The sequence below is a fragment of the Polypterus senegalus genome, chromosome 15, assembly GCF_016835505.1.
Source record: "Polypterus senegalus isolate Bchr_013 chromosome 15, ASM1683550v1, whole genome shotgun sequence".
NCBI lineage: Eukaryota > Metazoa > Chordata > Cladistia > Polypteriformes > Polypteridae > Polypterus > Polypterus senegalus.
This window is the reverse complement of record NC_053168.1, coordinates 75118284-75135261: the sequence shown is the minus strand read 5'-3', so window position 1 is coordinate 75135261 and position 16978 is coordinate 75118284. Positions and strand designations below refer to the sequence as shown.

Here is a 16978-nt window from a genome sequence, read left to right as displayed (position 1 = left end):
TGACTCATCTCCATATTTAATGCAGCCTATGATAAGGGTGTCATCTGATGATTCCTGTAGGTGGCATGTACTGGTATTATACTGGAAGTCCTTTGTGTTGAGGGTAAACAGGAGGAGAGGTGGGACACCTCCTGAAGTACTCCAGTAGTACACACCACCATTTCTGACACACAGTCCCTGAGCCTCACAAACTTCTGTCTGTTGGTCAGGTAGTCCATGATGTAGGAGATCATGAGGGAATTAACATGCAAAGATTTGAGATTTTCCCCCCCAGTTAATAAGACAGAATGGTATTAAAGGCACTGGAAAAAAAAACAAAATGACCCTGACTGTACTGCCAGCTTTGTCCAGGTGGTATCAAGCTCTGTGGAGCATGTAGATCAGGGTATCCCCCACAACTGTACTGTAAGTTTTCCAACAACAGAAATGACTTTGCTGAATATTAAGACCCACTGATGACCTTCAAATGGAAAACAAATAGCAGAAATATTTTAGAGAAATGCAGGGCTACACAATAAATAAAATTGAGGAAGTACAGAAGACAGCCAGCATATATAAGAAGGCTGTCATAGAGACAAACATCGGGACAAGCCGGAGACTCTTCTGCACGTGTAAGTTGGAGTCGCCTTTTCCACCTTGAACAGTGCTGACTGAGTGACTTGATAAGGGTTTGAAAAAATGCCTTTCTGTACTATTTTCAAACATCTCTCATTTTACCAAATTAGAGTTAAACCAAGCTGCTTAATATTAAATTCTTCAAATTGTAAGCATGCATGTGTTTTCTCTTAGCTGTAAATAATGTGTTTTATTTTCCTTTCAGGAGTAAAGAGAACATCTGTGACTTTACAGGAAGGTGAGTGAAAAGTATTTTTTAAGAGTACACTGAATCAAGTGACTCCTTACTGTACATTACTGTACAGCATTTTAAGTAACACATTTGACAAATGCAAAAAACTAAAAAAATGAGTACAACAAAACCAGAATAAACACTAAGAAAAAACAGCCACCATTTAAGTAAAAGGGCACTGAAATGAAATTCGAGTCCTCTCACAGTGCTTTCAGTAAGAAAGTGAATTACATTAAGAATCGACTGAACAGTACATTGGCTTAGCATGAACATCTGTACACAACAATGGCTGCAGTTTAAGGATGGCAGTTGTCTCTTTTTATTAATGCAGTATGCAGGTAGTTGAGGTGAAATTTTAAATTTCACTCATGAAACCAAGAGTACGTAGCAGAGTGTCTAACATTGTTGCCACACAGCTTCAAGAACTTCAGGAACTTTGTGTTCATGTGGATTTTTCTCTGTGCAATTTGACTTCTTTCTACATCCCAAAGATCGGCAGATATCTTAGCTGATTTCTCTCACTTGGTCCACTATGAGTGAGTGTGTCCAGTGATGGCATCCCATTGAGGATTACACCAGCTCAGAAAAAGAAAATGGATGAATGTTAAAATTCATCATGACAGATACAAAAGGACAGATTTTTGTACCTGGGGTATTACAATACTTATTTTGAAAACAGTGTGTCTATTAACACTACAATAGGAGGATAAGGGATGTTTAATGTGGCTTTGTACCATCTGGGTAATTAAACCAAACGTCATTTAATTCTGATTCATTTTTAAATGTGGGCAACAACTGGCCACAAAGTGCAATAAAATGAGCATTTCATATTATTTAGCATAACATCTGTAATGAAAATACAAGCATGCATATTACTATATCTAACTTTAAAACAAAAAAATTGCTAACAAATGCTGATTTTCATAAGCACTCAGTACTGAAGCATTATAATGGACGTAGGTTTTATTCACCTTAGTGGAAATAAAGTTGTACAGATTCCACAACAGATACAGGGGTGCGGAAATCCAACGCCCTACTTGTCCGACACGGGTAAATTGACCATCGGACAAGCGTGTTTTCTGGTTTCAGTTGTCCGGGGACAAGTGCAATTTTTATGAAGAAAAAAAGGATTACATGTGCAGTGCAGAGCACATTTTTACCACTACTTTCAAATTATAAACATTTGGGTACGTACTTCGTGCGGAAACAGTTTACTTAGGCATGTTCTTCATGTTTCAAATTGGTATTCAATATTGTTAACAAAATGATGGCTGATTTATCAAAGGGGAAGCACTCTTGTGGTCTTACATAAGTATTTTACCCTACTATTTACATGCTTGAAGATGCGGTCATTTTTTTCATGCCGACATTATGATGTAATTTGATGATTTTTCATTATAATCGATAACTTTTATATATTAAAATTTAATTTTTTCTATATAAAAATGCGGTCATTTCACCTACAATGCAATTGTTTTCGCCACATAAAGCTTGTTAGGCATTTGATCTTTTCTGAAATTTGCGATTTCGCGTAGGTTGTGATATATTGAGGAGTTAAGAAATTTATTGCGTGACATCAATTTTGATGAGCTGTCTATAGATCGCTTTTGATTAGATAATTTTTCATATAAAACAAGTTGGTTTCGCGCTGTTAGTTTTTTAAAAATAAAGAAAACATTCTAACGGTTTCCAAAAGTTATGAAATATCAATAAAAATCTTCACTTAGACGCGATTATTTTTTTTCCCGACAACATCGGTAATATTTACTTCTTTGGAAATGTAACCTCTTGCTGAATTTCGAATACGTCATTAGGAATTACCTGGGTAACCCATAATGCACTGCGGTAAGCAAGTTTTTCTCACTATATGCGTGTTGTTGAAACTGAAGTAAGTAGCATCGTGGGTGAGAAATGGATCATTTCTTGATTAAAACTGGCACAACAGGCCTTGAAAAACCTAGGAAAGCATAGTAAGGCCACTGTGAAAAAAATACGGACACAGTGAAGACAAAAAAATGTAAATGTCGAGATTAAAGTCGACATGTTGACTTTATTCTCGCAGTTTACTTTGTCAGTTGAATGTCGCAAACTAAATTTCATTTTAAAATGAATGTTTCATTTACTAGATTTTCTCAAACCCCGTCATAAATTAATGTAGCACATTAAATGCTTTATATTAAGTGTTCCACGACCCAGTTGTTAATCTCTGCGCGCTTCTTAAACTGACTTTCTCTTGCAGTGAGAGGCGCCGGCAGCAATCGGCGCACATTGACTTCATGATATTCCTGCTCAATGAACATTCAGAATACTAAGATAAATACTTGATATCTTTTTCACGATGAAATGCATTATAGCATGTATTAGACGTGGGTGGCGGGGGGCACGGTGGCGTGGCTGTAGTGCTGCTCCCTTGCATTATGGGGTTCTCAGGTCTACGTTCAGTGTAGAGAGGTTTATGGCAGGTGTGATGAGGCTCCAAAAAACGGAATACTGTATCTGAATGGGTATCGCACAGGTTTAACTGAAATATTGTGTAAATGTTGGGTTCGTGATCTGGAGGTCGGAGATACGAACGAAGAATTCCATGGATGTTTTTCTGAGCAGGCTTTCTTTATTGCCTGTTTGCTGTGTCTACCGTACGTACTAAACCCCCAGTTCGTAACCTTTGTCTTTCTCCATATAACCAATCACCACACGATAAACGTCTTTGTGAAATTAAAACAAGTTATAAACCTAGACCCCAGTTTTCAGAACTTTAAAAACAATTTTCGTTATACATGTTTAATTATGCCATCCATTCAGAGGTCTAAGCTTATAACTAGTTTTAATTTCACAAATACGTTTATCGTGTGGTGATTGGTTATGTGCAGAAAGAAAAAGGATAGGAACTGGGGTTTAGTACGTCAGATAGAGACATGAGTCTAAAAGTAAGAAAAAAGTTGGTTCAATTGAAAAAGCGTTTTCTAAAGCTGAACGCTCGGAGGTTGAGTGTTATGCTAGGCTGTTCAATACTGCTTCTTTAGAAGAGTTTGACCCACGACCAGCTGTGGAATTCTGGCTGTCACCTGGCAACAGGCACATCACTCATAAAAATCCTGAAAAGTCATCAGCATTCACTTCTGCAGGACCATCAGTCCAGGAACCATGCCGTTCAGCTCAAGCAGAAATGAACAGCATTCAGCCCATGCTGTCTGAGATAGTAAAGATTCTTGGGGGAGAAGATGTTGCAAGACAAAAGCTGAAGAACATGGCAGAAAATGAATCAGGACAGTGTTCTGTTATGTAACTGTAATATATGAAAAAGAACTAGTGTAGCTATAATGAAGGCATTGTTTATTAGCCAGTTAAAATAAGGGAATCTTTTATATAATGTTCTAGAGCAAGGTGGCAAAATACTACTCCCTGAAAGAACTTTTTTCAGTTTTAAAATGAAAGGCAGTTTTGGTATCAATAAAAGAGATCAGAAAAAATAAACTATTTTTCACTTATGTTATTTGTTAATGGGCAAGTGAATTTAACTGGCGGACAAGTGGATTTTCTAAGTTTACTTGTCCGTGGACAAGTAGAAACAAATTTGATTTCCACACCCCTGAGATCCCATGAAGCCAGCAAAAGTGCATGTTTTAGGTAAGAAGGCTTCATCTGTAAATGGATGTGTTCATAGATATAAACATATTGTATGACTTTTGAAAATTCATCCTTGTAATATTTGATCTCTCTATCAAGAATCTGATATAAATAATGAAACATTGATTCAACTCCACACGGGATAAAAAGTGTTTGTCACTAGACTGAATCTCACTCCAGATGAGACACCATTCATCAAACAGAGTGCACTCAAATCATATGCTCAAATACACAGCAATTACATGAAGTAAGTTATATTGTGACACCACAGAAAGGATTCTGCCATGCAAAATCCACACAAAAGGTAGGCCTGGTAGCTGTGAGGCGCTGTTCTAAATGCTATGCTAAAATTACTCACTTTTTATGTTTTCTTTTTTTCTCAGATGCTGCAAGTTGGATTACTTCTTTTAGTCACAGGACTAGTCTCTGCTTCTCAGCTTTGCCAGAATGGCATGATCTGTCCAGAAGGTTCAAGCTGCTGTGAGACACTGAATGGTTATGAATGCTGCCGTGCAAAGGTAAATACAGAAATGTATTGCATGAGTCAAAATGTCACTTGATAGGTTAAAATACAACTAAAACTACCAGGGTGAGTTTACATGACAGCACCAACTGGTTATATTGAAAAGTAGAATGACACAGCAGTCAGTTAGAGGCTACAGTGCACGACCAGAGTGGATGCAAGTCTGCATTAAGCAACCACTGATCAAAGCTTACAATTGTGGAGTAATTTTCATGTTTTTGTTTTTTTTTAAGTAGAGTAACCAGGTCCTTAACTAGCAGCTCACAACCAAATAAACATAATGACAAAAACAATCACCTAGATCCCTCTCAGCTCACCAACAATAAACCTAAGGCACTTAGTATTTTGTTACTACTACCAGGTTTAGAGTTATAAATGATTTGCATATAGGTAAAATCTTTACTAGAGCGCACTAGTTGTGGACTTCTAATGGAACAGAGTCACTTAATTATATGTATCTCAGAATTGTAATTAGTATTTACCTGTCTTTTTCCTCAATTGAAGCAATTCTGTTCTTACATTTTCTTCTGACAGATCCATGCTTTTAGTCCCTGAAATAAGCTCTTCAGCTCTTTTTCAGTTTTTTCTCTTGCATTATTTTTACTATAAAGACAGTTTTATTATAAAGACCATAATGGCACACTGTATTTAAGGCATATTATACAAATATGTTCACACGCACACACACTACATACAAGTATATAAACAGAACTTTGTGTATTCCACATCAAAGGAAACATATATAACAATATAAGTGATCCCAAGGTATTGTTTGAAAATTATTTAAATCGCACAAAACTAAAAAGATGATGAATATCAATGTAAACTCTGAAAGTCCTGAGATGATACTATGTGAACATACACAAGAATGCTCATTCTAGCAGTGTTTTTACTACAAACTTAAAGAGGTGGTCACAGGAGCACTTCATTAGCCACTCTAAATTATAAGCACAGTTTTCACCAAGTCTTACAGAAATCTTAATATTTCTCCAATACTCCTGGCGTGTTCTCCCTATGCTCTTTATAGACACCAACCCACAACACATTTCTGTTTTATATTATGAGCCAAAAACATTGCCTGTTGAGTACTCTTAGATATTAATTAACACTTATGTATATCTGCACCTAGGAATATGCTTCTGTTCTTCCAATTGATTATTTTTTTCCTTCTAGGAAATGCCTCCAGTGCAAGGTCAGGAAATGACATCTTTCGAAAGATCAAATGACAAAGAGGAAAGTCCACAAGTCCGATGCGACAGTTCGTATGTTTGCCCTGGCTTACACACATGTTGTAGGAATGCCAATGGTGGTTGGGGCTGCTGTCGTTTTTCTCAGGTAGGCTTTCCTATTTATTCAAAAACATCTGGTGTCATTACTCCTTCCATCCATTGCATAAACATATTAATAGTATTTAATAAAGGAAAGAAAATCACCTACACATCCAGAAGTTTTGCATTATTTATACAGATCCGTTATGGAAAAACTGAAATACTACTTTGTTCAGCTTGTGCATTTATGACACATTTGTATCCTCACTTCAAACTCATGTGCAATGCTAGTTAAAAAAAATTAACAATTGTACTTTTTTGCCTTTGGATACAACTATCATAGCCTGTGACATGGGCATTCTTGTAGCTCCGTTATTGAGCTTGTCTCAATGGTAAAGGAATTCATAGACCTTCTACCTTGGACTGATGTTTTGGAGCTGGGGCTTCAGGATCTCTAGGATATCAAAGACTATTGGGTCCAGTTATAAATGGGAATTCGATGAACCTGACAATATGTTGCTGGATTAAGCTTTCAGACAGAAATAATTGTGCTTATACATTTATATAATATGTATATAATCTTTTATTATAAAAATAATGTAATTATTCAGAATGAAATTCATCTGTTTCAAATCATTGCTAAAAGAAATAACCGTTGACAACAGTGGCGTAAGAACTCAAGGACTAGTACAGTTGAACCTCGGGTCATGACCGTAATTCGTTCCAAAACTCTGGCCGCAACCCAATTTGGTTGTGACCTGAAGTAATTTCCCCATAGGATTTTATGTAAATACAGTTAATCCGTTCCGGACTGTACGAGCTGTATGTAAATATATACTTTTTAAAGATTTTTAAGTACAAAAATAGTTAAACCATAGAATGCACAGTGTAATAGGAAACTAAATGTAAAAACATTGAATAACACTGCGAAAACCTTGAACAGAGAAAACTAACATTGCAAGAGTTCACGCTATAGCCTTATGAACCGCTCTCTGTAAACACTTTTTTTAATGAGTTTTAAGCAATAGGGAAAAAATGAACATTTGAAAAATCCGTAATTTATACAGAAACTAGCCATAAACAACCAAGAAAACTAACCTTGTATGAGTTGAGTACTAAGTGAGAAGGAACTACAGTTTTGAGGTAAAGTCTGTGAAGGTTCGTTGCATGCTCCCATCTCGCTTCTGGGAGCCCTTAAACCCATCACCGTCGGTAAAGTTACAGATGAGCACGACAGTGAGGCACTACAATGGAGCAATCAGATGGTGCAAAAAGTACCTTTTATTAAAATCAACAAAACAACAATCAAAAACAAAGTCCAAATTAAATAAAGTGCAGTGCTTTCAGAATCCTTCAATTAATAAATGATCCCAAAAAAACAGAAGCGAAGTGGAAGTTAAAATCCAACAGAAAAAAGTCTTTGTTAAATCCAACGAGATTAAAACAATGCTCGAAGCAGTCTCTTTAAAAACAAGCCCGGTGCATTCTTTAACTGCCTTCTCGGCCTTACTGCCTTCTCACGCTGTCTCTCTCTCTTGCTCGTACTGTCTCTCTCTCTCTCTCTTGCTCGCGCTGTCTCTCTCTCTCTTGCTCGCGCTGTCTCTCTCTCTCTTGCTCGCGCTGTCTCTCTCGCTCGCTCTGTCTCTTGCTCGTTCGCTGCACAGGGAATGCACAGGGAGAGACTGAACACGTGCGGAAATCATTGGCGCGTACGAACCGGAAAGAAAACTGGCTTGTTCTTCACCCGTGTGTGTGGTCGTGAACAGATGCAAAAGTTTGGCGAACTTTTTGGTCATAACCCGATTTGTACGTGGTCTGAGACGTTCATGAGCCGAGGTTCCACTGTACTTCTGTCTCAGAGCACTATGGACTCAGGTTTGATACCTGAAATGGTCACCGTCTGTGTTGAGTCTACATGATCTCTTCATGTTTGTGTGGGTGTTCTCCATTTTACATACATATTCATTTTGAATCCCTTGGTTTGACTTTGTGACGAATGAGTGGTTTCTCATGGAGTCCCGAATGAGGCACATTACCTGCATTGTGAGGGAGCGTCAGTTACGGCACTACGGCCATGTGACGCGTTTCCTCGAGGGTGATCCAACTCTCAAGATCCTCATTGTTGGGGACCCAAGTGGCTGGACCAGGCAAAGGGGGTCACCCACATAACACCTGGCTGTGACAGATAGAGGGTCATTTCCAGAGGGTGGGACTGGACCACGTGTCTGCCTGGGGGGTTGCAAACCGTGATGTTTGTTGTTTCGTCGTGTAGTGTGTGGAGATGCTCCCCGACTTGACTTGGTGACCCTAAACTGGCCTGGTATGACTGAGTGCAAGTATGTATGATTGGGCCCTGAAATGGCTTGGTGCACCATCTAGGACTGGTTCTTCCCTACGCTTCTGGGATAGGAGCCTGCTTCCCATTGACTCTAAACTGCATAGGTGTTTTAGAAAAATCAATGGAAAAATAGCTACTATATCCTTTGCATCTCCATATTATAAATACATTACCATATTGCACTAGGCTTGTAACATATGACCGTGCACATTTCAAACAAGGGGATGCCAGGGAAAACTGGAAAACATTAAGTTGGGTATGCCCAATTAGGATCCATGCTGGTAATGTATGTCATCCTTTGCTAGATGTTGATTTTCTCCTCATTGCACAAGAATGTTGTGAATTATCTTAAATAACAAGAAAGCAGTTAGCCTAACATACTGTAAATAAATAACCTTGAAAAAATGATGCATGCAATCAGAGATGTAGATACATGAACCCATCCATCCATCCATTTTCCAACCTGCTGAATCTGCACACAGGGTCACAGAGGTCTGCTGGAGCCAATCCCAGCCAACACAAGGTGCAAGGCAGGAACCAATTCCGGGCAGGGCGCCAACCCACGACAGAGATACATTAATAAGCCTATTAAATGTATTAATGTTATATTAAAATGTAATTTGACTAATACAGTTTACAATGGGCTGCTAAAATGACAGCACAGCAGCTTCTTTGTGCATGTTTCACATCGCAAATTACTACGTTTTTATGAAATACTGTACTTCAAAAAAAGTATTATAACATATTTCTATAATTGTGGTTTTTAATATTTAATAGATATAATTTAGCTTACCTAACACTACTAACTGGCAATATGGTACATGTGCCTTCTCATTTCTGGCAGGGTGTTTGCTGCTCTGATGGCTTAACTTGCTGCCGATATGGCACCACGTGTGGTTCGTTTAACAAGTGTGTTAAAGGTGGGTATGGCATCCTGTGGGCCAAGAGAGAACCTGCTGTGCTGCAAAAGGCTTTGAATCAACCTCTTCTGGAAGTAAGTTCTAATTTAACTATAAAAGGAGAAGTATGAACATTTGGACAGTATAACATTATTAAAGCTCACCAGGCATTCATTCATATACAATAAATAACCTTCCCCTTAGCTTAATATTGCAAAAGTTTGTCACCACAATCTAACTATGTGAATGATACTAGAGCTGTTCTGATCCAAGTCTGCGTGCCTGATAACCCAAGAATCATTTAGCTGTAAACAAATTAAGCAACCATATTTAATGAGTTCTGGAAAATATTTTTTTCTAAAAATATGAACCGGCTCATGTTCACAATAGGCCAGGGTTTCAGAGCTCATGTACTAACTTTGATCTTTGGAATTTATTTTTTTTATAAAGCAAAGCTACATCTGGTTCAATATAATACATTACTGTATATATGTATATTTTATGGGAGTTAATAAGGAACTAATTCTGACTGAACACAAAACAGTAAAATATTTTAAAATTCTTTATGAATGCCGCAATAGGCTACAGCATATACAGTACATTTCAGCACAGTGTAGCTCCATTAATGAAACAAAATATCATTAATTAATTTCCCCTGCTAAAAATATATTAGACTTTGTTGTTAACCTGTTAATTTCTCAGCTACTACCTTAACTTTGCTATCCTTTATTTTTCTGAAGATTAGTTTCATTCAACATTTTCTTGACTAAATCTGAGTTCTTGATCTGAAAGAAGAACATTTTAATTACTTTGTGCAAAGAAAAACATTTTGATGATGGGAAACAAAGCCTGATTCAGTTGTTAGTACAATAAAAAATATTTTCATGGGATATAAATAAAAAAAATGTATTTTTGGGAGACTGTTTTTGGTAGCCATTGGGCATTTGCTAAAATTGAATTATTTTGGTCCATGGAAATCTGCTGTTAATACAAGCATAGGTAAATGGTACAGAATCACACCTTTCCATTTAACTCACATGCTAAGGCCACAGGTTTGGACACTGACCTAATTCAGCTCATTCATCCCTCTAAAACACCTGGAATGTGCTACAACTGTACCCAGAGGGACTTGCTTTTCTGCAGGGGAGATTTTAATTCCACTTCATGTTTTGTATGTTTCTGCTTTCAGTTACATATGACTTTAAATAATTAGTTGATATATTTTGGTTATTTTTTCTCATCTCAAAATCATATGATAAGGCATGAAGTTCAAATTAAGATTATATTCTATGCTCCAAGGGAGCTGAAATACAGAGAATGAAAAAATATTAAATATGCTGTCTTCTTGTTTGTGATTATCTGACAGTTTGTTCATATTTCATTTGCAGGGTCAGTAATGATGTACATCCTGTTTTCTGGAGATTTTGGTTCCTGCTTTTTATTTTAAATTTCTATCCAGTAATTCATTTACAGTATTTTCTGTTTTTTCTGAACATTTTGAATAAAATTCATCATTTAAACAATGGCATTGCTTTTAGTGTTATGCACAAAATGTGGCATACTGATATATAAAACAAAGGTTCTTCCAAGATATGTAGAAAATGAAATAATTTAAATGAGGGCATATAATAGTTAAAAAAACAAGGTATCACAATGTGATCCTCATTGTCTTCATGTTACTCATTTAAAACTGTACTGAAATAAGGAAATAGTGTAATATTAAAGAACTTCCAGAATGAACATTCAGTTGAGTACTATTCTGAACAACATGCAATTTGGGGGAATTATTCAAGAATGCATCAGTGTTGAATTTAGGAAAGCAGAGATAAAAATAAACACATAAAATATCAGTTTATGGTTTCTGTTCAGTTCAAAGCATATGTGAGAACAATCCTACATGTTAGTAGTGAGGTCTTTACATAGTATAAACTCCTAAAATGGCAGAAGTGCATTAGAAGACATAGTTAAAAGTTAACTTTGATTTAGTTAAAAAGCTGTTGCATTGATAAATACACTGCTCGAAAAATGAAGGGAACACTTAACCGTCACAGTCTAACACCTTCTTTTTCTTCTTTTGGGTGTTTCAATTAGGGGTTGCCACAGCAGATCATCTTTTTCCATATCTCCCTGTCTTCTGCATCTTGCTCTGTCACACCCATCACCTCTGCATGTCCCCTCTCTCAACATCCATAAATCTTCTCATACGCCTTCCTCTTTTACTCTTGCCTGGCAGTGCTGTCTTTAACATCCTTTTACCAATATATTCTGCATCTCTCCTCTGCACATGTTGAAACCAATGCAATCTCGCCTCTCTGACTTTGTCTCCCAAACGTCCAACCTGACCCAACCCTCTGATGTCCTCATTTCTAATCCTGTCCATCCTCATCACACCCAATGCAAATATTAGCAACTTTAACTGCCACCTCCAGCTCTGTCTCCAACCCATATAACAAAGCTGGTCTCACTACCGTCCTGTAGACCTTCCCTTTCACTCTTGCTGATACCTGTTGTGCTCTTTCTTGGCATGGAACTATACTTTTGCTCACTAATCATCACCTCCCTTCTTAACCTAGCTTCCACTACTCTTTCCCATAGCTTCATGCTGTGGCTCATCAATTTTATCCCCCTGTGATTACTACACCTCTGCACATCCCATCCCCCTTATTCTTAAAAATTAGTACCAGTAAACTTCTCCACTCCTCAGGCATCCTCTCACTTTCCAAGATTCCATTAAACAATCTGGTTAAAAACTCCACTGCCATCTCTCCTAAACACCTCAATGCTTCCACAGGTATGTCAGCTGGACCAACCTCCTTTCGATTCTTCATCCTCTTCATAGCTGTCCTTACTTCCTCCTTGCTAATGAACTGATTCACTATCTCCACATCATTCAACCTTCTCTCTCAGTCATTCACTTCATTCATCAGCCTCTTGAAGTACTCTTTCCATCTGCTCAACACACTCTCCTCCTCCACTGCCACCACTTTGCAGTCTTTAACCTCCTTCAGATTCACTGTTCTGCATAGGATATAATCTACCTGTGTGCATCTTCCTCCACTCTTGTACATCACCCTGTGTTCCTCCCTCTTCTTAAAATATGTATTCACCACAGCCATGCCCAACCTTTTTGCAGAATCCACTATCATCTGACCTTCTTCATTCATCTCCTTGACACCATACCTATCCATCTCCTCCTTATCTCCTCTTTTCCCTTCACCAACATGTCCATTGAAATCCACTCTAATCACCACTTTCTGCCCCTTGGGTACAATATCCATCACTTCATCCAACTCACTCTGCAAATCTTCTTTCTCATCTATTGCACCCCCAACTTGCAGGGCATATGCACTAACAACATTCATTATCACGCCTCCAATTTCCAGCTTCATATCCATTACTCTGTCTGACACTGTTTTCACTTCCAAAACACTCTTGACATACAGTTCCTTCAGAATAACCCCTAACCCATTTCTCCTCTACACCATAAAAGAACAATTTGAATCTACCTTAGAGTTAACATAATTTTGACTCTGTCTGTATGTGAATCGCAAGTGATATCACAGTATTAACACACAAGTGGTCATGGGTGCAAACTGTACTGGAGTAGCCAGCATATTACCCTGAAGAAAGAAGGAGCTGGATGGGTGATTTACACTGAATTATTACATGGGTACACTGAACTTTGCATTCCACCTACCCCTGGAACATTCCCATTACATTTTGCAAGCTCATGAAGGTTCAAGAAGGCAGGTGGAGACTCCCAGAACTTCAGATAAATAGAGCCTCACAGAAGTTAAGGAGTGATCACGGAGAGAGAGAAAGAGCACAGCACAGTAGAAGACAACTGGGAACATTGGAAGAGTGAATGTTGACTGAAGAAACAGAGCAAGAATAGCTGTGGATAGTTTCAGTAAAACTGTTAGTTTACGAGGCATTTTCTAATTTCTATTAACAGTAGGAAGGTGATTCATCTGAAGTTACAGCTGTGGATCATCCACCCGTTTTCTAAACCTGCATTATCCTGAGCAGGGACGTCGGGAATAACTGGAGCCTATTCCAGCAACCATAGTGCACAAGGCAGGAACAATCCCTGGAGCATTCATTGTGAAATAAATGTGACTGTTATCGGGCTTTACTTTCATTTGGTGTGTGTCTTGGTCTTTCCACCTCAGTGTTCATTAACAATATTATTCAGGATGGTGCAAAGTGGCAGCCATTACATGCAATGTAGCTTATTAGGTTTTCCTCCTCCTACTTTGATAATAAATATTTTCTTTGTGGTGAAGCCTCAGCGTTGCTGTCAGAACACTACAAAACATCATCGTAAGTGTCAAATTACTGCAAGTAGTGCAGTGAATTTGTGACATCATTCATTCTCAGACTTAATTCCTATTTTTCACTGGAACTGGGACTTTGTAAATTTACTTGTTATGTCCTACTCTGAGGAAGAATAGATTTTTATCCTGGTGTGACATTTAGTGCAATTCCTAGGACTAATTCTGAGACGCTTGATAGCTGCTCTTTCTTGAACCTTCACTATGTTGTTTTATGTTTTCTAATATTGAGAACAGAAGTACATAGAGTATCCCAGACATGACTTCACAAATGATTTTCAAAGATTAAGAATAACTGCCTTGATTTGTACTTGACACATCAAGCTATGTAACTTAACATCATGTTAGCCTTACTAATTGCTTCTTGAAAATTGTCCTGATGTAGACAGTGATGAATTCACTGAAGTGTTTCACATAAAATGTACTTTCCAGTTTCAGATCCCCAATATATAATACAAGATTATTTGTATTAAATTTTGTCTGATATAAATTTGCCCTAGTTTGAAACCTGTCCTAGGCCATCTTCAATCATTCAACTGACTCCAATTAGTATTATCTGCAAACTTAACCAGATTGTTATGTGCATTTTTATCAAAATCATTTATATACATTAAAAAGTACAGCAACCCCAGCACTGAACCCTGGGGGACACTGCTTTTAACCTTGCTGAGTAGGAGATGCTTTAAAATTTTCAAATGAACTTTTCAGGTAAGAAGCCAAAGTCTGAAAATTTTGTCATAATGAACAGACGTGCAGTGTTTCCATTGGAAAGCTAAAAAGCAAGCAGGATTCATAGTATATCACATAACTGTAGTTAGACCGTGAAGCAGGATCTTACAATCTTTTATATAGCTAGTCTCTTTGCAGTTTCAAACAGCTCTTGATTTCCATGGGAGTTGACCTTAACTTGGTAATAATGATTTAGTAATATTCCTATGTTTTGAGAAACTGTAAAAATGTTATCCATTCTTTTAGCAGAAAGAAAGCCAGAAAGCTGTGTGCACTAATTTGGGTGAGTAGATAACTGTGGTTGCAGGCGGGATCAGGGATGTTGGTGTGGCTTTTATTACTTTTTTCAAAAGTACTTCTTTTAGTCTAGTTGGTTCTTGTGCCTGTTGCAAAATTGGAACTTTCAGTTGCTTTCCTGCAGCATTTATACAGAGCTCATCTCAGCTGCAAAAAGGGACATTTACAAAGAGCCTTTTAGCTGAATATGGACATTTAAACAAAGCTTGCAATTTCTTTACAGTAGTTGTTGGACACTTTCCAAGAAGCTATGTCTCCAGCAAGAAATCCTTCTTTTCATTTTTCATTTAAGGATATTTAACTAGGTGACTAGGCTATCAGGGAATTAATGAAGATTGACTGGACCCACCCAGATTGTATAATCCTTTGTATTGGTTAAATTTGCTGCTCTTAGTTATTATACAAATATAATCTGTAAATAAAAACTTGAAGCTCGAATAATAAGACTGGTCAGTCCTTTTTTTACCTGCACTCCCTTAAGGCTCAAAAGTATGCTTTTGGGAAGTCTTCTATTAGTTGTAAACTTGAAGTAAAAAACAGTCCCAGTCAGCAAAGCATGGTACCCAGTCACTAAGGCTGAATACGTGAGGTATAATATGGATAGTGAGACAGGTAAAAGGTTACAGCTAACAGTTATATAGCTGTTTTTGCCATTTCTTCCTATCTTTCATCAACAAAAGGGCCTAAAAGGTTAGTCGGTATTCAGGTTAGGTGCATGTCACAGGTCATCTGATAACATGATAAAATAACTGCCTATTAGAGACGTAGTATACCAGTACTGGAAAAGAACTGAAAAGCCTACATTTTAAATTGGTATGGTGCCACTATTTTGGGATTTTCAGTACTGGAAATCTACTTCAGCTGTCCTCACAATCTCTCAAACTCCCCCAACCCTCAATTCCATTGAGACACGGTATTGTACATGTGATGAAATATCCATTATGTACACCTGATGAAATAAAACAATAGACTTCAACTGCAGCTTCCACACAATCGTGATTTCACATGGAAAATATTACTTTGATGTGGTCAAAACTTCACAGGGGGACACTTCCTACTCTCCTGTTATTGCTTTGATAATAGCACGCTTCATGTCTTCATGATATCAAGAGGGTTGCTGTGCATGGCATGGTGCGATAACACAGCACACAAGGTAGACTGGAGTAACAAGGGGGTTGGGGGTTCATAGTTATCCCTTATTTCCTTTGTAATCATTTTGATATCGAGGTCCAAAAGCTAGAATCAATAACAAAGTCAACATTTTAGTACCAATCAAATCCTGCTGCTTAGTTTAGAAAAGCTCCTCTCCCCATGAACATTTACTTTTTTTGAATGAGACCATCTTCCACCCCTATTTGAACACCATCTTCGGTTAGTTTGGTCACTGGCCTTCATGGGGTACCTTTTTTAATTCAAGATAAATAATACTGTATACTCTTCTCTGATCAAACATTTTTTTGCCTCCTAGAATTAAAGCATTTAAGTGAGACACAGTCTCTACATCTAAATCTGCAATGACTGTTTATTAATACACCTGTACTTGACATGCAGTTCTCAGTATTTTAACAATTGTTTCCATTAATTTACCTACAATACATATTAGCTTACTAGTAAATGGTACATAACCTTTTTATATATCGCAACAAAGATGCTGGGGTTCACTTCCCAGGTCTTCCCTGCATGGGGTCTGCAGGTTCTCCCCATGTCTGTGTGGTTTCCTCCCACTAATGGCTGTGCCTAAAGGCAGGCTAAATAGGCCCGCGTGTGTGTGTGCGTGTGTGTCTGTCTTTGTGTTCACCCTGTAATGGACTTGCATCCTGTTCATGGATTGTACCTGCCTTGTGCCCTATGCTTGCTGAGGCAGGCTCCAACTTCCCCATAACCCAGCATCCGGTCTTTAGGAAATTTCCCAGTGTACAGTGATTTCTGAAAAGTACACATTAAGGGTTTACATGTAATCCATAACTTTCTTCCACTCCACCTGTAGCTACCGGGAGGTTATTGACTTTCTCAGTTGTGAAAACGAAGAAAAATAATGAATTTACAGAATATTTCAGTCTCAAATGCAACTAAAGAAAAGAGCGCGGAGTGACTCAAGAAAAGTTTAGCGTAAATA

At 37.8% G+C, this 16978-nt stretch overlaps 1 protein-coding gene across 1 annotated transcript; it reads left to right on the top strand.

The window, feature by feature from the left end:
- Positions 1–564: 564 nt before the first annotated feature.
- Positions 565–11027, top strand: LOC120516063 (progranulin-like). The gene is made up of 6 exons (XM_039737510.1): positions 565–611; positions 821–853; positions 4858–4992; positions 6171–6332; positions 9448–9597; positions 10891–11027. The coding sequence occupies exons 3-6, from the start codon at positions 4858–4860 to the stop codon at positions 10897–10899; spliced, it is 456 nt and encodes a 151-aa protein (XP_039593444.1). The 5' UTR covers positions 565–611; positions 821–853; the 3' UTR covers positions 10900–11027.
- Positions 11028–16978: the final 5951 nt, after the last annotated feature.

Coding starts and splice junctions, on each gene's coding strand:
- LOC120516063 (XM_039737510.1), top strand. CDS start 4,858: ATGCTGCAAGTTGGATTACTTCTTTTAGTCACAGGACTAGTCTCTGCT. Junction 4,993..6,170: donor ATGAATGCTGCCGTGCAAAG/GTAAATACAGAA, acceptor TTTTCCTTCTAG/GAAATGCCTCCAGTGCAAGG. Junction 6,333..9,447: donor GCTGCTGTCGTTTTTCTCAG/GTAGGCTTTCCT, acceptor CATTTCTGGCAG/GGTGTTTGCTGCTCTGATGG.